Raw genomic sequence first — 21,903 nt, forward strand, 5'->3', positions numbered from 1 at the left:
TCTATTTTAAGCCAATCTTGCCACAATTTACGGGATTCTAGTTTTGGTTTTTTTTCTTGGACTATAAATTGCTTTTATTACCTTCTTGTATTTTTTATATTTCCTACATTGTCTTGGGTACATTATACATTTAATAAATAAGTGCGAATAAATTGAATTATTTAAAATACCTTTTTTGCTTGGAAAGATTTTTTAATCAGCCTATAACTTTTGTCAATAAATTTTGATGAAACAGGAATTCTGATACGAAGGTTTTTATCCAAAAATTTCATTTTATAGGATTATCAATTATATTATAATACCCGGTTTAAATTTTTAACTATGTCAATCGATGCACTTAATTTGCAATGAATTTTATTGAGCAGAAAATGGACTATGATTTCCTTTGTAAATTGCATGTTGTTTATATTAAGCCCGAGTTCACTAATTCAAAGCATATTGAATCCATTTTGTTGTATTATATTTACAGTACTTTCGGGTATTTCTTGTCGTTTTGATTTATTTTTTTGCGTATTTGACACGATTATTATCCGTTATGATGTGTATTAAATTTATTACATATCATTAGGCATTAATTTTTTGCTATCTATACTATATATAATGTACATAACTAATTTTTAATCCATGAGCTTGTTTCATATTTCAAATTTTCCCTTTTATGAAATTTCTTTTTTTTAAAAGTTAATTTATCATTTCTTTGATATAAATTTTATTTAGAAAAAGTAATTAAAAGAAAATTGCTTCAAAGAGTAAAAAAAAATTGTTGTATAATGTAGACAAATTTATAAAATTATTAAAAGTCATACATATCCCCTTAAAAAAATTATATATGTAGTTAGAAATTTGGACATATTAGTATAAAATTATATATGTAGTTTATAATCTCAGAAGCCAAATATATCAATATATATATTAAAATTTGGACATTTTAGTATAATACCATGATTTAATTAAAGAATGGATAGTTTAGAAAGCAAAATACCACGCCAAAACATCATGTTTGATGTGTTATATTATGTGAAACTAGTTCGGATGATAATCTATAGGATATAGTGTTTGTCGTTTTATTAAAATTTGTAACTAAACATGTGTAGAGAAAGTCCAAACGCCAAAATGTGATCATTTTTCTTGCATTTTAAATAATTTAATTTAAGAATCCCTGATTGTTTCCCAATCAACTTAATGTTAAGCATTATTGGATAAAATAGAAATAACGACATAATGGAGGATCTAAACCATTTGGACTTTGGTTAGATTTTTTCATTAATTTTTATTTTTAACATGATTTCCATTAATGTTTTTAGACCTCTGGAGATCACTGTTTCACTCGGCTATGATATATTATGGAATTGAACTCAAGCTCAAAAAAACTCTACACAAGAACAAGCTTCAAGTTCTCGTCGTGATGCTGATGATTGATGGACGAAACTGCCTGATCCATCTGTGAAGTGCAATGTTGATGCGGTATTGTTTAAAGAATATCAGGTTGTTGGCTTCGGAGCTGTCGTGAGAGACTCTGCAGGGGGATATATGGTGAGCAAAACCAGTGTGAATTATGAAATATTTGAAGTTAAGGAGGCCGAAGTACTTGCACTCCTTGACGCTATCACATGGACAACATCTCTTGAACTCCGGGATGTTATATTTGAAACCGACTCAAAGACTATAGTAAATGTGATCACCTCAAATAATGTTGACCACACAGAGTTTGGCTAGCTCAATAATTTCCCGTTGCTGTCAAATTCTTGACGCACGCCCTTCATTCAAGATTCAACATGTTAGAAGACAAGGAAATATGCTAGCTCATTTTCTTGCTCAAGGGGTCATATCGTATGCTAATCCTTTTATTGCGTTTCATCATCTAGTTATAATTTGTAATTTCATTTCCTACGATTGTGAGAATAACATTTGATAAATGACATTCTCATTTGAAAAAAATGATGTCCACATTAATTGTTAACTTTTCTAAAGCAATAGAGGCTCAATCCTACTATTGTTATCAGAATCTTGAATAACAAAAAACATACGACTTTATATAAAAAAATCTAGAATAAATTTTTTTAAGTATTTTCAAACACTACCTAAATGATATACCATCATAGGCGCCATGTTTCAACTATTCTCAAAGTAGGGACAAACATTGCTTTCAAAAAATGTCCATCGCAACAATTGCACTTTTTTTAAATGTTTTTTTTTTAAAAAAGTGATTCTGTATTTTTTTTACAACTTTATAAATGAAAAATTCATATTCACTTTCTAATCATTTGCAAATACTATATTAGAAGAATTTGAATTGTATTGTTATCGTTGATAATCATTACATACTCAATCACACAATTGGTATGAGCAGTATCACATGTTCAATATCATATATTGTAAAAACTAAACTATTTGGGAGGAAAATTGTCGGAAAATAATAATTGCTCATTTTCAAAATAGAGTTTGAAAAATTATATTTGGACTGCTATATGATTAAAAGATATGTGGTGGACTGATACTATTGTTTATAAATTTTGTTAAAGTGGTAAACATTCGATCTTGTAATTTAATTGTTATATATATGATTAAAAGATATGAGGTGGACTGATACTACTGACGGTAGATTTTGTTAAAATATTGAACTATCGACCTTATTATTTAACTGATATATATATATATATATATGTTATATTATTTTAAATGTTTTACATGAAAATTTAAAAAATAAAGCAACACTCAACAAGTTTTCTACAAAAAACATATAACTCCACCGTCTACTTTGCTACAAACAAAATGCCCTTCCCACTGAAATAATTTCCGAGCCAGAGACTAAAAGGGCGTTAGCCGCTGTCATCATTCTGGGCCTGCCCCACACTCTACAATTTCTATACAAAGAGAAGTAATGTCCAGAAGTGGGTCCAATGAGCCCATAAATCCGCTGTGATCCATCACCACCTCCCTTCATGATGGCGACTTCCCGTCGGATTCTCCCATACGAAGCCAAACACCTCAGTGAAGTACATTTTTTTCGCGGGTCTTTTCTCTGTCTACAGGTACCCGTCGGAGAAAACTTTTCGTTATTTTGTAGTATCCAAGAACAAGTTTCATGCCATTCCAAGAAAATTTCTTGCTCTCTCTGACCCTCTTGCACTCTGCTAATCCTTTCTCTGAGTGTGAGTTAGTTTCTTTATCCTTTGCCGTGTGATTTTTTTTTCTTTTTGTTTGGTCCTTTTGATCCAAATATGAAATGTTTTTGTTAATGGTGTTATCGGGTTCCGCATTTCATGGAGTATCTTCCTTTTTTAGGCTTGGCGTTGGTCTTGTCTCTTGGAGGTTGGTTTGGTGATGTTTCTTGATTTTCTTGGAGTTATTTTGATTTTTGAGTTCTTGCATTGATTTGTAGCTCAGATTGTTGTAAATTTGGAGGTTTTATTGCTGCGATTGAGCTTTTGATTGTTTGGATCTGTGTGTTCTTTTGATGGTGACGTGAATTCTTGCTATATTGATTTGCACAGTTTTGTCGAGATATTTTTTATTTTCAAGATTTTAAACTGCTTGGATTTAGGTGGTTTTTGGGTGGATCTTGTCCAACAATTCTATGCATTAAGGATTTAGGATTTGAAATAATGGATCAAGTCAAATTTGATTTTGAAGTTCCCATTCACTAGATATCATGAAGCTTATTGCATTGTGTGATATGGTTCCAGAAACGAAGTTTGTGAGCTGCTGGATCAATGACTAAAGATTCTTGCATCTATTAACTCTTTCACGTTTTAGTTGCCAAATCCTTGCCTCAAGTGTCTCACATTTTGGTTACAAATTGATTTGATTGTCTCTTAACTTTTAATTTCTAAAAGTTAAGTGGTTCCGCTGAATCATTTAGCTTTTTAAGAATAATGTGTAGTTTATTTGGCAGTAGGGTAATCCATCATGTTGTGTCTTGAGGAGTTTACAATGTTAAGTTGAATGTAGTTTGCTTTTCTCAGGAAGAAGAGTAGGCACTCTTGAAGCCCTCTATAAGTTGCAAGTCTCACAAAAGACAGATCTTTAGATGTATTGAGATGTCTTACAATGGCATTCAGCAACAAAAATAAGCCTGAAACCGTCGCCTCAGGATAGGGGACATGATTTAGATCAGAGAAAAATTATGATACAAGAACAACCCTTGAGTGTGGTTAAGGAGAAGACCCCTTCATTGCCCAGGACAGGAAAGAGATTGCAGGTTCAAGAGAAGCACAAGTTCGAACATCCATTTGGCCAACCTTATCTTGACCCGAGTTGCTTGTTGAAACAGAAAGCAAGCGATGAGCATGTGATCCAATATAAATCTTCAGAGAATATGGCACATAATAACGACGAACTTGTTAAGAACATGTTGAATTTACCTGGTTTTCTCCAGCGTGTAGAGAAGAAAAAGAACATTCAAGAGAAGGCATTGAATTTTGGAGTTCTTGACTGGGAGAGTTTGGAGAAATGGAAGTTTAATGAACGTATGCCTGGGAAATATATCGGGAAAACATCATTGCCTAAGAGTATTTCGTCTTCTACACCAGAAGGGCCTCCTAAAATCAGTCCAAATTTGAGAAAGCAACCCTCATCACATGATGTTCACCTCTGTTCATCTCCTGGAAAACCGCCCATTTCACATGGCAAGATGTTGAGTTCCTTGTCTCAGAGTAAATTGCCTGCATTAAATAGTTTGCATCTGAATGAGGGAAAAAAACATGTTGCAGCTTTGGCGCATGGTAAAATCAATGCTCGTGAGCAAAAGAATGAGCCAAGAGCCGGTGAACCGAACTTAACATTTGAAAGTTTCTTGTCAGAGCTGCAAGACGTTAAGCTTCAAAAGCCGGAACATTGCCCTTGCCAGCAAAGAAGTTGCTTGGAAATTTCTCAATGTACAGAGTCCAGGACTTCATTTGATGAACAATTAAGTAAAGAAATTGGGAGCAGATTGTCTGCTTGCTTTTCTCCTCGAGAGTGTCACTCAGGAGAACTCTCTGCTCGTATTTCACACTTTTTTCCCCAGTCTACTGTTGCCACAGTTCCCACTGAATTTGCCACCATTGCACCCTCTGTAGGGAAATGTTCAGCGTTGAAGGAGAAGACCACAAGGCATTCATTTTCAGTTGAAGGTTCCAAAAAAACGCGACTTGATGTTAACAAAGACCCCACTTTTAAAGGAAGACATCTATCCCCTATTCATCGGTTCAGTTTTAACCTTGGGAGAACGAGTAGAAGTTTAAGTTTTAAGGAGGGTTTGGCTGTTGCACAGCTGAATCCTGTGCATACTGCTGCCAAATCTGAAACTGCAAATCCCGAAATCACCTCTACTGGGAATAACTTTGATAGAGACACGGCAAACTCTAGAACCAAAGGGAGGTCCAGCCCTTTAAGAAGATTGCTCGACCCATTACTGAAGCACAAAGGAGCTCAATCGAAGACTGTTAGCGTGCAGTCGATATCTGGTGATATGACCACCAAGGGACTGTCTCGGGATAAGAAGCCTGGTACATCAACTTTGAAGGCTCTTTTCCATCTGACATTGAAGAATGAACTCCCTTTCTTTAACTTTGTGGTCGAAAATAGAATAGACAAGCTAGCAGCTGTTATGCATAGGCATCCACAATCTGGAAAAAGTGACAACTGCAAGGTTTTTGCATTCTATTCTCTTCATGAGATTAGGAAAAAGGGTATGAACTGGATGAGCCAAGGATCAAAGGCTACAGATTCCAGCGGTCTTGGTTACAGTATCGTTGGTCAGATGAAAATTTCAAGCTCTTGCACTACCGAGGATTCTGGTCAATGTGTCGTGAGAGAATGTGTCTTATATGGTATTGATCCACTGGAGATAATCGAGCAAACCCATGAGTTTTTACCCAACAAGGAGATTGCAGCCATTGTTGTGAAGAACTCAGTTGAAAAGCTTAATGAAAAAGAACCAAGTCTCGCAAACGGATTTCAAAATGGGAATACGCAAGAAAATGAAATTTCTAAGAGTACAGTAGTCATCCTTCCAAGTGGTGTTCATGGTACACCCATTAAAGGTGCACCATCACCACTAATTAGCCGATGGAGATCTTGTGGAACATGTGATTGTGGAGGGTGGGATATCGGCTGCAAGCTACGAGTCCTTACTAGCCACCGTGACAACTGTTGCAAGATTATGAAACAATCAATTTCCAAGTCTTCTACTGATCTTGTTAATTTTTTCGTGCAGGTAAAAATTTTACAATGCTTCACGTCACTACTTTACCTCTCATATCTGAAACTTGGTACATTACTTTTTGGATTAAATTACGCATCTGACAGGAGGGACAGCACAAGAACAAGCCTGTTCTCACATTGGAGCCAGTTGGCAATGGATTTTACTCTGTTGCATTCGATGTGTCCATTTCTCTTTTAGAGGTATTTGCCACATGTGTAGCATCTGCAACCTGTTGTAAGTTTTATAAAATCTTGGATTCGAATGAGCGATCAGACACAGAATTCACCCCAGAACTTAATATTGGAACTGCTGAGATGAAAAGTTCGACATTCCAAGAGCCATGGCCTGCAGAGTATTCCGCATGTCCGCCCTTGTCACCGGTTGGAAGGATCTGACGAGATGAACCAAGAAATTAGCATTTAGATATTTGTTCTCGAATTAGCAAGACCAGTTATAGCTATCGAAGAGAGTATAATTGGCATTTGACACTAATTCGATTTGGTTTCATTGTAAATGGTGGAGAACGAAGAATGGTGGTGTGTCTTTTGACCTGTGGAGTGTCGTCAAGGGATCAGCTAATGTAGAAATGTTGTGCGTTCTTGTCTCACCTGTGTCCTCTGTAAAGTTCTGTTTTTGATATTAATCGTATTGCTCGGGTTGGTATATCTCGAGCACTAGTTTCTTAATAAAATGATTTACAGTCAATGCTTGGGGGTATAATCGATATATAAGGCATCCATTGAAAATCAACAATTTTACATTGTCATGACATGATTATTATAATTCCACAGCATAACAAAAAAGTGATCGAGCCACTTGCCACCCACCACTTGCCAAAATAAAATAAATTATTATTATCAAAACTTAAAGCTTACACATGATAGCACAATTCCACGGCATTGAACCTAGCATTACATTTAAAGTAGAACCAGAAACGTGTTTGGATACGACGATCTCGATCACAAGTCAACATACGATGCATGGTGAATACAAATGTGCCATTGGCCATTAACCTTCTCAAAGACATTCGACGTAAAATGTCTTCCCCAGCTGCTGCCTTTTGTTTTAACCATTTCAATGCACGTAACATACCCTACATCGCCTCTAACATGGACTTGAACATCCTTTGTCTCGATTTCTAGAGGGAATTCATAGTCTGCCCAAACAAATTCCCAGCTCCCCATCACAAGGTCATAACCAGATATGCCACTTACACCAGGGTGTACAACACACACATGCTCACCCTTCGACCAGAGAGCTTGCATAACAGCCAAATCGCCATTTCTGAATGAACTGTAAAATCTAGCATTTGCTGCTAATACTGCAGCCTTGCTGTCTTCCTGGAGAAGTCGTAGGCTATCCCTGAGTTTTGCGGCTTGAGCATAGTTCTCTTGGTCGATAGCAACCTGCAATTCTCGCTCCAGTGTCTGCTCATTTAGTAAGATGCTTTCTCCACTCAGGGTTCCACCAGACTCCTCTCTCGTGACTTGACATGATATCAATGAGCGTGATCTTGAAGATTTCATCAAAGGTGCTGTTCTGAACAAGAAAAGAATTAGAAATATATTTAAGCTGAAAGAAAAAAAACTTAAAACAAGGGTAAAGTGGAAAATATATAACACATCAACCGAGGATAACTATTTTAGCCGATGCACGAGGGTGGGGCGATAGCAAAATGACATATGGACCCAGGATAACATGGCCTTTCTATTTAAGCCAATGCCCTACGCAAGATTATAGGGGCTCCAAAGATTTTCAGTGCTACCAAATAAGTTTGAATTGAATTTAAATTTACAAAGCTCACGAGGTATTCAACAAATGTTTTGAACCAAACTCGACCCTATTAGTTTAATTCACCATCTTGTGCGCGTGAACTTCAGGGTGAGAAATAATACAGCCGAGGGTAGTAATTCCACTAATTTTTACCATTGCAAGCCGGTGAGATTTTAGCTCCCACTCCAAAATTTGCATCCAAAAATAAATTCCATTGCTTGTGAGGGCACACGAAGTTTCGTTCTCCAGTATCAAGCATCACCTATAACCATTACAATTGCAATATGAAACCACTGAAATCACTTCCTAAAAATAATTGGATACTTGAACTAAACCATGGCTATTTTCAACAAAAATAACGTAAATCAAATTATTTAAATAAATGGTTTTGAAGGGATTAAGAAGCAATTTGCTGCATTTGATAAAAGAGTGAAGATAAAATCTTCCCATATACAATTATTATATTCAAAACCTAACTACAAAATAAACTAAAGGCCACTCATAACTCGGAACTCAGCAGACTAAAGCTCTACTCAAAATGAAAACGCTGGAACATCAATTACATGGTTGAAGAAACTAGGTCTGTTGATTCGAGGATTCAAGGAGACAGCAGAAAGACTCGACGCTTCCACTGCAGAAATCATCTCACCAGCTGCCAACAAAGAGACAAATTGACTAAAAATCAGAATCAAACATCATAAAATCGAGTAATAAATCCAAAATAAAGAGATAAAATTCAAAACCGGCAAAAAAAATATTTGGTTTTCGACGCGATTGATAAGGGAGAACTCCGAGTTGGTTCGATTGGCAAGAGAACTTGCCGAGGAATGGTAGGTCTAGAGCCGTATTGTTTGGGCTGCGCTGGTGGGCTTGCTTCATGATTGGGCTGAAATCAAATTTATTTTTTAATCTTTCTTGTCTGTTGGGTTAATTTTAAAATACACTTAAACATACCAAATTCAGTTTTTAATACAAAAAAACATTAAATTTCCTTCCCCGGAGAGCTCTCACATTTAAAAAAATTGAAACATAGATTGGAAAAATAATAATTAAACATGATGGTTATAAATTAAATAAAAAAATTAATATTTTATTAAATTTGAATATAATCCATACATCACATGCCAAAATTGATAAAACCAATCATGCAATCAAATGTGCCCCACCAGTTGGCGGAATCCTTTGGTGGTTAAATCCCCTCGAGGCCAGTCTCCCTACTTAAAAAGGCCCAACCAATTATTGGATTCTTTGAACATGAATATTAAAATTAATTTGAGATTATTGATACAATTGGTTAGGAGTTTTTAAATATTTGTGAATGGAAAAATATTTAATTTTCAATATTTTGAGGGGAAAAAATTTTGTTTAAGCATTGTAAATTAGTGGAAATTGTACATTCTTTAAAAGGATTCTAAAAAATCTCATAAACAATGTTTTCATGTGACTAGTCCGTGATGTAAAAATGAACTAGTCCTAATTCCAAACAAAATATTATACATATTTATTCTATAATGAATCTTGCTATTTAAAATTGGAATTGACGGACGGACTGATCAATAACTCAAATTGTAGATCTTTTGTGAAACAATTTCGTATTTCTTTACTCGTGAGATGAGTTACATATTTATAATAATAAGAAATATTTTTGTATAAAAAATAATCTTTTTTCACGAGCGATCCAAATATGATATATGTATCATCAAAGAGTAGGTCTCTTATGAGACAGTTTCACAAATCTTTATCTGCGAGACAGATCAACCCTACCAATATTCACAATAAAAAGTAATACTCTTAGCATAAAAAGTAATATTTTTTTATGGATGACCCAAATAAAAGATCCGTCTCATAAAAATTGACCCGTAAGACGGTCTAACACAAATTTTTTACTTTTAAAAATGGGACAAGTGGCAACCATCGAATTAACAATAATGTAGGGTCGAATATCATAAGTGGTATTTGAAAGTCGCTACCTATGTTTGTTGTTTTGGATATATTATCAAAATCATTTATCTTTTCCATTGCCTTCTAATCATTTTAATATGAGATTCACTTATTACTCTTCACTAATCCGTTGTGTGAGAAAAAAAAAATCCAAAAATAATTATTCATAAACATGCAATCTTCTTCTTTTCACACATATATTTATTTAGTTTTAATTGATTAAAAAATATAGAGGAATAAATTTGTTACAAGTGAGTTCGAATATCGAGATTTGGTAGCGTAGATGGAAAAAATATATAGATTTGGAATTATAATTTATGAACTCAACCAAACATTCGTATCATACATGTCTTAAATATCACATTTTTCTTAGAAAACCCTATTTTAAAGACGCTTTTCTTATGCTATGTTTAATTTAATTTAATTTAATTTATTTAGAATATCATAATTTTATTGGCTTGAAAAACATATGTACTTCTAAAAAATTTACTCACATTGTTCCCTCTCCCCCCAAGTGAATCTCAACTCTCTCCGTGTTCAACTCGCTTTTCTCCAGACATTGGAGACGAATCAAAACGATACTCGTATAAATTTTGTGTGTCGGAGAGAAACATAAGAAGAAGAAAGAAACTGCGATGAGAAATGGCGGAATTAGAAAGAGAGAAAAACCAGCTATAACGGCTTACATACCCACCACTTGTGAGAGAGAAAAAGAGGTTCCTTTTGCGAATTTAGTTTCAAAATTCAAATTTCTTTTGGCACTGCCAGCGCAGACATCGATCATTATCTACAAGGCCCTGGATTTGACAACTGGGTTTTTGCTTTTGTCCTTTTTAATTATCTTGGGGGCGGTATCTTTTTCTTTTCTTGGTGGGTTCTTGATCGGATACAGAAACGCGGTGATTTTTTGGTGGACGAATTGTTCAGATTGCGGGAAGGGTCTTCTTGTGATGTAATATGGAATTGCTGTTATCTAAAACATACGTAGAAGATATGTCGTTTTTCATTGGTCCCGGGGCTTCAAAGGTTCGCCCTTTTCCCCCTTTAATGAAGCATTTTGTGCTCTTCTTAGTTTGATGTCATGTTATTTCTCTCTGATTGTTTAATCGACGGGTGTTTTTGGCTTTTGTGATCCGAAGTTGTGGAAGAGAATTTGCGCGGAAACTACTACAGAAATCAACCTTCTCGCAGAAAATTGGAAATATATTTTAGGGGGTCTCATCTGTCAGGTTTGTTCCTTTCTAATGTATATTTTGATAGCCTGATATGTGATTGCTTATAATGATTAATTAGTTGGTGCGGATCAATTTCGATACAGGCAACAATTTGACATGAGAACATGCAATGTGATAACCCGTTTAAATTCATTGTAATCTTGCCTGATTCGGTATTTTTTGCTCAAAGTACTTGCGGTCAGGAATTCGGGATCCTGTTCTCATTCAAAGATTAGTTATCTTGTTACAATATATCGAAATGCTTATCCGTTTTGGCTTCTTAACGGAGGAAAAAAATATGATGACTTATGTATCTAGAGAGTAAAAATTGAAATGGACCAAAAAATCTTTCCAGAACTTGATCTGTAATCGTAGTAGTTGTTTCTTTCAAAGATTAATATGGCTTAGAACGAAATTTTAGCGGTGATGGATGAACTCGATTTTTGCTTGTTTGGATAGTACATTGTTTTAGTCATCCGGTGTTTTAGGTTGTTTAAATGCGGGCTTGCCATAACATCAATGAAAAAGTATAATTTTGACGTGGGTTTGCTAACAATGATAATATGCTTCTGGAACAATAGTTTTCGGTGCAAATCATGTAACAAAGTGGTATACAGTGGAAACGGTCCAAAATCATGATTGTTTAGTCCCCATGAATTGTAAGACCAATTGTATTTCTTCCATCTTTTGTAAGTTTTAAAGGAATCCGTAGTTGATTATGAGGCAATCACGCCATGCAGACTAATTTTGCTCTAGCATTATGGAAATCGACCAAATACTATCATAAGTTTCTTGTCATTCTCCATGCTTTCGACAATTTTTTTGTAAAAAATTATGGGGCAATTTAATTTAATGCGTTGTTTTGCTCTAGTTTGGGGACGTTTCGATCTTTTGAATTGCTGAAAGTTGCTTATTAACAAAGTTGGTATCTAGTAAGCTCTAGCTTTCCGTTAATTAACATTGCTAAAGATAATCTATTCTTTATTTACACACTAAGAGATTAAAATATGGTGTTTATTATTTTGCCTAATTTTGATCTTGAAGCTTCTGTTGTGACACTGGAAAAGTATGTGATTTTTTCGTAAGCTTAATTTGGTGAGTAATATGATCTTTCTAGTTAAATGATCTCAGTTTTTTTATGACATATAATGTGGCGTTCTGATGCCCTTTTGACACGCGTTCTGAAAATGCAAGGTTTAAAAGGAAAATTCTGTCATTAAACCTTCATATTCTTCTATTCAAGGAAATAATCTAATTGGCTTTTAGCCTGTTTATCAATATTAAATGTGCTCGCCACTTCCTGCAGGATGTTGAACATTTGCTTATGTTGTGTTTTATTTTCTCTGGAGATTCTAACATGTTTTCTTCAGTACATCCATGGGTTGGCAGCTCGAGGAGTTCATTATTTTCATCGACCAGGACCAATACTTCAGGATGCTGGCTTTTTCCTTCTTCCAGTAAGTCAGCGTTGTTTATTATTTCTATTTTTGGTCCTTCTGGAGATTTATGTACAGTATCAACTTTCTTGAACTGTAGGAGCTGGGGCAAGATAAAGCTTACGTCAGTGAATTTGTATTTACCTCCATTTTTCTATCTTTTTTCTTGGTGAGTTTTCGCATTGTTGCATCAATCCATTTTTCTATTTTTTTTCTTGGTGAGTTTTCGCATTGTTGCATCAATTTTTTTTTCAAATCCCAGTCAAGTTAAATGCTTTAAATATTACACTATACATATGCAGTGGACTTTCCATCCATTCATTTTGAAGAGCAAGAAGATTTACACAGTCCTGATATGGTGCAGGGTCTTGGCATGCCTAGTTGTAAGAGTGATTTTGAATCTTAAATTGATAACAATGTGAAAAAAGTATGACCTTCTGTGAAAATTTAATGGGGACTATATTCGGGGGCTAGGAGCTCTACAATCTAGTTCGTTAGCATTTTTACAATTAAGATAATACTGATGTTGATATTTTGCATTTAATTTCCCATTGTTGCAGGCTTGTCAAATTCTTCGGATCATTACCTTTTATTCTACTCAACTACCTGGTCCAAATTACCATTGTCGGGAGGTAAGACCCTGCCAACGTCATTTTTTTCTCTCAGTTGATATGCTTGATTTCTGCTCAAGATAGTTGGCATCTTTTTATGTTTTCTTTAGAAGTAAGTGATATTTGCAATATTGTTCTGAATTGTTTAGGGGTCAAAGTTCGCCACACTGCCTCGTCCTGATAATATGTTAGAAGTTCTATTGATAGGTGACACTTTGATTTGCTTTGCTTGCTGTTCTAATGTATGTTTTAGATAAACACACACACACAGATATATATATATATATGTTTGTTGTTCATTGGAATTCTTATGGTCGTGCAGTTCCACAGGGGGTGCTCTTTGGCTGCGGTGATATGATATTTTCCTCTCACATGATATTCTCTCTAGTCTTCGTGCGGACGTATCATAAATATGGCACTCGAAGGTAATACCATGAAACATCTCATGATATGTTGAAACTGTAATCTGCAAATATGGAACTTTCAAATTGTGATATGTTTCTTGATGTGGTGTCACAGGTTTCTTAAACAGTGTGCCTGGTTAATTGTTGTGATTCAGAGTTTGTTGATTATTGCGTCGCGTAAACACTACACAGTGGATGTGGTTGTGGCATGGTAAAAACAAAAATAACTAAGCTGTACTTGTGAATTTGAGCTCAAATCTTAGAAATGTTTTATCGACACACAATGTTATTTCAGGTACACTGTTAATTTGGTGGTGTTCTTCATTGACAAAAAGTTGCCAGGTTGGCATTTGTTGTTCTCTGAATTTTCATGTCTGCTTCAATATGTTCATCTTGTTTTGCCCATCGTTGCTACTCTAACTTGACTTTTGTTAGTGCAGAACTTCCAGATCGTTCTGGAGCTGCAGCACTGTTGCTCCCATTGAGTAAGGATAGCCAGACCAAGGAAGGGATTAATCACAAACTTCTTAGTGGGCATTCCGGAGATTCTGCTGCCGACTAGGTAAAAAAAATTGGTTTCCCCCTTGTTTTACCTCTTTGTAATTTGAACAGATTCCTCGGAATAAACAGACTATACTGCTTCTGTTAACTTTTGTTTCTTTCTTGTTCAGAGGCCAAGAACTCAAATCAATGGCAAGATTTCGGAAGATGGAAATGTAGTTCACGTTGAAGCTGTTATTAACGGTGTATAGTATAGGAACATTCGCGACCATCCTCCGAAAGTCGTCACAGCATAATTTAATTCTTGTTCGTGGAGTCCGGGTAATGCTTTTCAAATCGTGGTTCTTGGCTGGACCCGCAATATGGTCTCAAAGACACCTTAGTGTATCATGGAATTCCATGTTTAATAATCCCTTCGATTATTTTATATATTCATTCCTTATTTATGCTTAGTTTTGTATGGATTGAAATAAAATATCAAAATCAAGAAAACCATGTTCATTCGCCTTATCCCAGTTTTAGACTTCCATACATACATCTGTGTCTGAATCGTTTTTGTGAAACAGACACATCTATCAGCACACATGCTTAACGTTGCTAGAAAGAGAAAAACCAAGAACAGAAAAGTAATCTGGCTTGCTGATTAAAGAACATTGCGAAACTGGAAATTGTCTTTATCTAATGTGCACATCTTGCCTCACATGCCTTGTAGTAGAGAGGCCACATTACCCCATGCTTACCTATCAATGAACTCTCCTTTACTTTATTCAACAAATTATGAAGGATTGGCTTATTCATTCCATGTGCGCTTCACTAATTAACAGAAAATGCTTATTAATTCGCTCGGCACTAAATTAGAGAATTGAAGATAATAGGCTTAGTTTTTTTTTTAAAGTTTCAAAAGTACTACTGAATTTTGCACAGAAGGACAGTAACTCACTATCTTTTCTATTTTATCAAGTTTGAGCCACTTAGAGTAACTAATTTTAGTGTTATGGTCTGTTTTAATAATTATATATATCAATAAAATGTTAAAATTTTATTGTAAGTTACATGTAGTTCAGCGGATAGAGTCATTGTTTACTTGGGTTTAGGTTAAATGTTCAATTCTTACTGAAGTCATTTTTTTATTCTTTTATTTTTCAATTTATTTTATAATTTATATATCAAAATTGATCATCATTTATATATAAATCAAATAAATTATAAAAAATATTATACAAGTGGGTCGGTGTACTACTATATTTAACGAGTCCCCGTATAATAAATTATATATCCTTTTATTAAGAACCAGCCAATTATATCACCCTCTCCGTACACATTTGATTTTCAAGTTCGTGCTTTCGTATCAGACGAGGAGTCTTCATTATCACCGATGTGTGTTTTGGTACGAGAGAGAGGTTGGTTCTATACCCATGTGCCCTCTCTCGTATACATATATATTTTTCGACGGCAAACATATATATTTTAGTATTAAATAATTTACATTTGAAACTTATATTAAAATTAAGAACTTTAAAAATGATTTGTATAATAATGTTTTATGTTATAAGTGATATAATCATTTAAAAAATTAGATAAAAAAAATAAAAAGATACAACACAAAGACACACACACACATATATATATATATGATGGCCCACAAACAGCAGCGCTCAGGTTGGCGCAATTTAAGCGAGAATGATAATTGATATCCAAGTGATGGTCAAAACATAGTAATTTCCATGATCTGTTTTGGACATATACGTTGGCTAAATAATTGACCTTAGCATCTGATTTCAGCTTAGGTTTTCACTTATAGTTGTTAACTACATCTTTTTCCTTCTTTTAGGATCCTTTAACTTGTGTATCGAATGCGTTGCGGATGCGCATAATTCATGATATCAATCGATCAATATCTTACACATCAGTCACATAAAACCCAATTCAATTTCTTCTAGAAAAAAATACAATTCAGTTATTTTTTATTATTAGTGAAAATAGCCAAAACGGTCTTCTAAATTTTTTTTTTTTCGATTTTGGTCATATGAATAATCCAAATTGGGTTGTTGTCTTGTAACTTTGGGTGGTTCTATTTGACAAAAATATTAACGTCACATTAGAGAAGGCTGACATGCAACGAAAAAAGAAGGATTTGACCCCTTGCTCCTCAATTATATTGCAAATGATTAAAATAAAATAATAATTTATAAAAATTTAAATATTAAATCGATTTTTCCACCCCTCAAATTTATTTAAATTTTTTTATTTTAAAACATAATATTAAATTTTAATTAAGTATAATTTATATATTAATATTTGAATCGAAAAGATTGAATTTTTTATTTTGATTCAATTTTTATATAATTAATTAATCGCTATAAAATATGTTATAAATGAAATTTTGAAAATTTGTTCTTAAAGTTACTTTTGATTTTGAACTAATTATATTATTACATTTCATTGATTATTTATTAACTATTTAAAAATTTCTATTTTGAACTCCAGCTAAAAAATTATAGCTCTATACTTGATTACGTAAAACCGAAAATGCTGTCATTTTTAACATCACGTTAATACTTTAGGATATAAAGCCAGAAAAATCCCTAAGTGATAGGACCAAGACCCAATTTTCAAAAGACCAAAAGCCATCACAAGCCAAGAGGTGCGGTAGGGAAACTATTTTTGCAATTTCTCACTATCATCATCATTATTATTAAACAGAGCAGACACCAAGGCTACATTAACCTTCCATGGATAATATCATTGCTCCACAGCAATCCCTAACCCTAAGTAAGTGCATTATTTTGCAAAATTCATGAGAATCATTTTTGAAATTTATACAAACTGTACAGAATGAAAACAATCCAAAACCCGCGGGTAGTAATTAAGCATAGGCAGATATATGCAAAAGGAGCTTGAAACGTAAAGTGTGTGGTGCATGTTATAGGTAAAGACAGGCATGTCTATGCAGTGATCATTATTAGGGCATATCTGTAAAAGAGTGCCACCTTTTCTTTTGCATGCTCTCTCTATTATTTAATGGGATTTTACTCTTTTGCCAAATTTAAAAGATCAGTGAAAGGGCCCTTAATTTAGTTTTGATATGAAGATAGGTGGTCGAAATAATTACACACCATCTTCCATCACTTGGCCTGGTTTTGTGGAGAAATCATCATTATTTCATCAGCTTTGGTTCCAGATTTTGGGGTTCATTTAATTTATATTGTTTGGAGGGACCACTGAGTCTGCTCGCTCATATTTTATAAATTATATATATATATATATATAAGTTTAATAATAATACTAATAGTTGATTGTGTTGATTCATGCAAGCTAAGAATTAAATTTGTCCCAAAAAAAAAATTGATTATCTTGGAACTGACCTTTCCTTGTAATTATCAGTATCTGGAAATAGAATATATTGAAAAGGACAGGACAATATTTAGTAAACCGAACCTTGATGATACTTGGATACTTTAATATATTCAATTAATGCGCCATGAATGAAAAGTACGATTAATCAAAGCAGAAACGGTAACAATATGATTTGGTCTCCGTCACAGGATTTCTTGGACTTTGACTTTGTACTGAAATTAAATGACCATTTATTTAAAGAAAACTAGTTCCATATCTGATTCTGATCATATATAAATACATATATATTTAGAAAAATTATAATATTTTTTATTCATTATAATACCTTTATTTTCACTTATAAAGTTATATAACTAAAATCCTAGCTTATTTCAGTATGATTATGTAATTTGGTAGATACACTACCAGTGGAGCGAAATATTAATTTTAAAGTGAAATTAAAAATTTAACCTTTAAATATAGAGAGAGAGAGAGGGATTTTTTTTTTATATATTTATATGAAAAATAAATTCGATTATAGGTAAATTCAAAGTTAGATAATAGATACATTAAATATAAAATAAAATATTATATGAATTATTGCTCGCTTCAGAAGTTGTTGAGGGGATAAAATATATATTTTTATTTATATAAAACAAATACAACCACCTCTCGCTATATGATTGAGTCACTGTTTTACTTTGACAATTGTCGTATAATTTAATCTTTATTATATTTATTTATGTCTCTAGGAAAATAAATAAATAATTTAAAGAACAAGTGGTTTTCTTAATTTTTGTTCGTAACGAATGACTTCGAATGTAAATACATTTTTATATATTCAAAATGGTTTATTTTTCACTATTTAAACTTAAAATTATTTTGATCCCTCGATATTGTAAAAACTACCAGAAAAGGTCATGTAATCGGCTTTTGCCCTCGATTTTGTGTACTTGTAAGAACAAGATAATTAATTTATTGTTTGTTCTTAAAACCTTCCATTAGTTTTTAACGATAGTTAACATTTGTGATCAAATTTATTAAAATTTTTTTTTGAATTATTGCAAAGAAGAGAGATCAAAACGTTATTTTGTCCAAAATGCTACGAACGAAATCAAATACACATTCAAAATTTTTAATTAAAAATTGAAAGCCAAAAGCAGCCAAAAAAGGGTAATGTTATTTTCTATTTATTTAGATTTCTTTTTCAGACATAACACCCATATAAGTGCACTGTTCTCCACACCACAAAAATAAATGAAAATCAAAGCATGTTTATAGAGAATTGGATACACATAACAGCTCCGTGATTGGAATATGTACTGGTGCATGCTCTTCAAATGTGAAAAGGTGAAAGCTTTTTGAGGACAAACACTATTTCTCATTTTCTTGGATCCTCAAAACCATAGATCCCATATTTCACTCTCATCCCAATGCTAATTCTTGACATTATTCTACTACTTGTTGAAGGCTGAAAATATCATTTTTTGCTGAACTTTGATCGCCATTTTAAATGGGTGCACGGTGCTCAAAGTTTTCTTTCTGCTGGTGGCATTCTCACCAGAAGCCATCTGTTCTTGAATCCTCTGATCTGGGTTAGTTTATTTTCATGAATATATTTGAATCTTGATCGGTTTTTTTCGTGGAATTGTGGGAAAATAGTGTCTTTTCACTTGAGATTTCTGGGTTTTTGTAGAGAATGGGGAGAAGAATTCGCTGCCCAGCTTCAAAGAGTTCAGCTGGGAGGAGTTGAACACTGCAACAAATGGGTTTTCTCCTGATAACATTGTGTCCGAACATGGAGAGAAGGCTCCTAATGTAGTGTACAAAGGCTTGCTTGAAAATGAACGATGGATTGCAATTAAGCGTTTCAACAAGTCTGCTTGGCCTGATTCTCGCCAATTCATTGTTAGTATATTCTTATAACATCTTTTTAGTTGCTGTTTTCTTGATTAATCCGTCGGTCAGTGACAGTTTATTCATATACTCTGTTATGAGTTATTTTCTTTTATATTTGTCTTTTACTTTGGAAAACTTTGCATCTGATAGATTTTTTTTTTAATTTTCTAATCAAGATCAAGAACAATTTTTGAGTGAGATATGGGCAATTCTTTCTTTTTAAATCATAAATTATCTTGCTTGTTTCTGCAAGGACGAGGCTAAGGCAGTGGGGAACCTGAGAAGTGAACGATTGGCAAATCTAATTGGATGTTGCTTCGAAGGGGAGGAGAGATTGCTGGTGGCAGAGTTTATGCCCAATGACACTCTCGCCAAGCACCTGTTTCATTGTGAGCTCCAAATCTCATTGTGTTTTAAGGCTTAATCCTGCACATTCTTACAGAAGATTCATCATCCGTGGGCTGATTTTTTTCTAGGAAACCAAAAGATGTACATTAGTGGATTTGATTGGTTTTTTCGAGTTGTATGTTTTATTATCTTGGTATCCAAGTGTTCTGATCTATGCTGCTGGTTGAATTGTGATAGGGGAGAACCAGCCAATGAAATGGGCAATGAGGTCGAGGGTGGCATTATATTTAGCGCAAGCCCTTGAGTACTGCAGTAGTAGAGGGCGCGCACTATATCACGATCTCAACGCTTATCGAGTCTTGTTTGATCAGGTGAAAAATGCTTCAGAGAATTTTTATTTACCTATTTGTTACGCATATCAGGCGAAAAATGCTTCAGATAATTTTTATTTGCCTATTTGTTGTGCATTTAGTGTTGCCCTTGATTTTTCATCGGGATACTTGTTATTTAGGATGCTAATCCTAGGCTCTCTTGCTTTGGCCTGATGAAGAATAGTAGAGATGGCAAAAGCTACAGCACAAACTTAGCTTTCACACCTCCAGAGTACTTGAGAACCGGTATAGTTACATGTACACGCTTACTTTAAGATTAATACGTTTTGCCAACTAAGAAACTTCTGATCTTAAACCATTTTACAGGAAGAGTTACTGCAGAAAGTGTGGTCTATAGTTTCGGAACCATGCTGCTAGATCTTCTAAGTGGCAAGCATATACCTCCAAGCCATGTATGTTTTATTTCCATCATTTAAAGGAACAAAGTTTCTTCAAAGAATAGGATTTGTCCAATCTTTATTATATTCTTAGACTTTGTTCTTGGAAATCTTTTAGATGACGAGCCAATTCTTGACCGTATACTTAGAAGTGGAATCCTTTTCTTTTTTTTGAATAAATCTCAAGTGGAATCTTTATTCATCAAAAGCCAGGAATTTATTGTTTCAACTTCTGGCGTCTACTAGGCACTCGATCTGATTCGTGGGAAAAATTTTCTGATGCTGATGGATTCTTGTTTGGAGGGTCACTTTTCTACTGATGATGGAACTGAATTGGTACGATTAGCCACCCGCTGTTTGCAATACGAAGCACGAGAAAGGCCAAATGCAAAGTCCCTCGTGACATCTCTACTTTCTCTTCAGAAAGAAACCGAGGTATGATCAAACAGGTATCAACATTTAGTTTGACTGAATATTAATATTTCAGGTATGAATGTATGAGTCAGGTGCCTTCAAATGTTCTGCTGGGAATTCTACAAGAAAACGCGAACGAAGGTGAACCATTGGTGTTAAGTCCTTTGGGTGAAGCATGTTTGAGAAAGGATCTCACTGCCATACATGAGATATTGGACAAGGCCGGATACAAAGACGATGAAGGAATTGCTAACGAGGTATGTATATGTAATGTTTTTTGTCTATTTGCATAAACACCTGATGTTCTGTATCATCACACTGTTATTGATATATTCTTCAATACAGTTATCTTTTCAAGTGTGGACGAATCAAATGCAGGAGACCTTGAATTCCAAAAAGCTTGGGGATTCTGCTTTTCGAGCTAAGGATTTTACCACTGCCATCGATTGCTACAAACAAGTGAGTTTTGTGCCTGTCTTGTTTCTATTATTTGCCATCTGGAATTAATCAATTCCAGCTCCATACCACAAATTCTCTTTCCTCTTATTCTATAATTGTTCAGATCCCTATGAGTTGATTTTGAACGCACGTATTAGGTGTGCGACTTGCATCATCGATCTAACTTCTGAACAACTATTTTGTTTCTTGCAGTTCATTGATGGTGGGACGATGGTGTCACCAACTGTCTTTGCTCGACGCGGCTTATCTAATTTGATGAGTGAAAAGCCTAATGAAGCTCTGAATGATGCTATGCAAGCACTGGTGGTATCACCAAACTGGCCTACTGCCTTTTACCTTCAAGCAGCTGCACTTTTTACACTTGGGATGGAAAATGATGCGCAAGAATCACTTAAAGAAGCCACAAATTTGGAAACCAAAAGAAACAGAATTTGAAAGTGTATAGTTTTCCCATTTTCTTGATTTGCTTGTCGCTCATTTTGATTGTCAATCTGCAGATGATTATTTGAAATCAACTGTTTTTAAGTTTCTGAATTTGTAAAACTTCAGTTTCTTTTTTCTTTGCTTTGCGAGTTAATGCAATGAAAAGTCCACTTCTCTTAATTCTTAAG

The 21,903-nt window shown here is 34.2% G+C and overlaps 4 protein-coding genes across 7 annotated transcripts; 3 read left to right on the forward strand and 1 right to left on the reverse strand.

Annotated features, from left to right (window-relative positions):
- Positions 1-2,783: 2,783 nt before the first annotated feature.
- Positions 2,784-6,794, forward strand: LOC142546393 (uncharacterized). Of its 4 annotated transcripts, none has more exons than XM_075654081.1 (3): positions 2,784-3,312; positions 3,966-6,199; positions 6,292-6,794. In XM_075654081.1, the coding sequence occupies exons 2-3, from the start codon at positions 4,127-4,129 to the stop codon at positions 6,580-6,582; spliced, it is 2,364 nt and encodes a 787-aa protein (XP_075510196.1). In that variant the 5' UTR covers positions 2,784-3,312; positions 3,966-4,126; the 3' UTR covers positions 6,583-6,794. The 4 variants fall into 4 exon arrangements, with proteins under 4 accessions (XP_075510196.1, XP_075510198.1, XP_075510197.1 ...); XM_075654083.1 differs by having other exon boundaries at positions 2,784-3,156; XM_075654082.1 differs by having other exon boundaries at positions 2,784-3,152.
- A 154-nt stretch (positions 6,795-6,948) lies between these two features.
- Positions 6,949-8,825, reverse strand: LOC142546395 (uncharacterized). The gene is made up of 4 exons (XM_075654085.1): positions 8,704-8,825; positions 8,524-8,612; positions 8,114-8,222; positions 6,949-7,721 (listed from the first exon to the last, which is right to left on the reverse strand). Exons 2-4 carry the CDS (start codon positions 8,602-8,604, stop codon positions 7,147-7,149), a joined length of 765 nt encoding a protein of 254 aa, XP_075510200.1. The 5' UTR covers positions 8,605-8,612; positions 8,704-8,825; the 3' UTR covers positions 6,949-7,146.
- A 1,565-nt stretch (positions 8,826-10,390) lies between these two features.
- On the forward strand, positions 10,391-14,577 carry LOC142546396 (phosphatidylinositol:ceramide inositolphosphotransferase 1-like). The gene is made up of 12 exons (XM_075654086.1): positions 10,391-10,927; positions 11,041-11,130; positions 12,486-12,572; positions 12,652-12,720; positions 12,854-12,934; positions 13,112-13,183; positions 13,312-13,369; positions 13,485-13,587; positions 13,682-13,777; positions 13,862-13,908; positions 14,007-14,128; positions 14,238-14,577. Exons 1-11 carry the CDS (start codon positions 10,859-10,861, stop codon positions 14,126-14,128), a joined length of 894 nt encoding a protein of 297 aa, XP_075510201.1. The 5' UTR covers positions 10,391-10,858; the 3' UTR covers positions 14,238-14,577.
- Positions 14,578-18,759: 4,182 nt separating this feature from the next.
- On the forward strand, positions 18,760-21,895 carry LOC142546397 (serine/threonine-protein kinase BSK5-like). The gene is made up of 10 exons (XM_075654088.1): positions 18,760-18,998; positions 19,100-19,311; positions 19,556-19,691; positions 19,888-20,021; positions 20,162-20,267; positions 20,349-20,434; positions 20,666-20,854; positions 20,926-21,090; positions 21,179-21,292; positions 21,485-21,895. Exons 1-10 carry the CDS (start codon positions 18,917-18,919, stop codon positions 21,725-21,727), a joined length of 1,467 nt encoding a protein of 488 aa, XP_075510203.1. The 5' UTR covers positions 18,760-18,916; the 3' UTR covers positions 21,728-21,895.
- Positions 21,896-21,903: the final 8 nt, after the last annotated feature.

Source organism: Primulina tabacum, chromosome 5 (assembly GCF_025594145.1).
Source record: "Primulina tabacum isolate GXHZ01 chromosome 5, ASM2559414v2, whole genome shotgun sequence".
NCBI lineage: Eukaryota > Viridiplantae > Streptophyta > Magnoliopsida > Lamiales > Gesneriaceae > Primulina > Primulina tabacum.

Coding starts and splice junctions, on each gene's coding strand:
- LOC142546393 (XM_075654081.1), top strand. CDS start 4,127: ATGATACAAGAACAACCCTTGAGTGTGGTTAAGGAGAAGACCCCTTCA. Junction 6,200..6,291: donor TTGTTAATTTTTTCGTGCAG/GTAAAAATTTTA, acceptor CGCATCTGACAG/GAGGGACAGCACAAGAACAA.
- LOC142546395 (XM_075654085.1), bottom strand. CDS start 8,604: ATGATTTCTGCAGTGGAAGCGTCGAGTCTTTCTGCTGTCTCCTTGAAT. Junction 8,223..8,523: donor GACCTAGTTTCTTCAACCAT/GTAATTGATGTT, acceptor TAATGGTTATAG/GTGATGCTTGATACTGGAGA. Junction 7,722..8,113: donor AATCTCACCGGCTTGCAATG/GTAAAAATTAGT, acceptor TGTTCAGAACAG/CACCTTTGATGAAATCTTCA.
- LOC142546396 (XM_075654086.1), top strand. CDS start 10,859: ATGGAATTGCTGTTATCTAAAACATACGTAGAAGATATGTCGTTTTTC. Junction 12,935..13,111: donor GGGTCTTGGCATGCCTAGTT/GTAAGAGTGATT, acceptor CCATTGTTGCAG/GCTTGTCAAATTCTTCGGAT. Junction 13,909..14,006: donor CATTGACAAAAAGTTGCCAG/GTTGGCATTTGT, acceptor TTGTTAGTGCAG/AACTTCCAGATCGTTCTGGA.
- LOC142546397 (XM_075654088.1), top strand. CDS start 18,917: ATGGGTGCACGGTGCTCAAAGTTTTCTTTCTGCTGGTGGCATTCTCAC. Junction 19,312..19,555: donor CTGATTCTCGCCAATTCATT/GTTAGTATATTC, acceptor TGTTTCTGCAAG/GACGAGGCTAAGGCAGTGGG. Junction 19,692..19,887: donor CGCCAAGCACCTGTTTCATT/GTGAGCTCCAAA, acceptor GAATTGTGATAG/GGGAGAACCAGCCAATGAAA.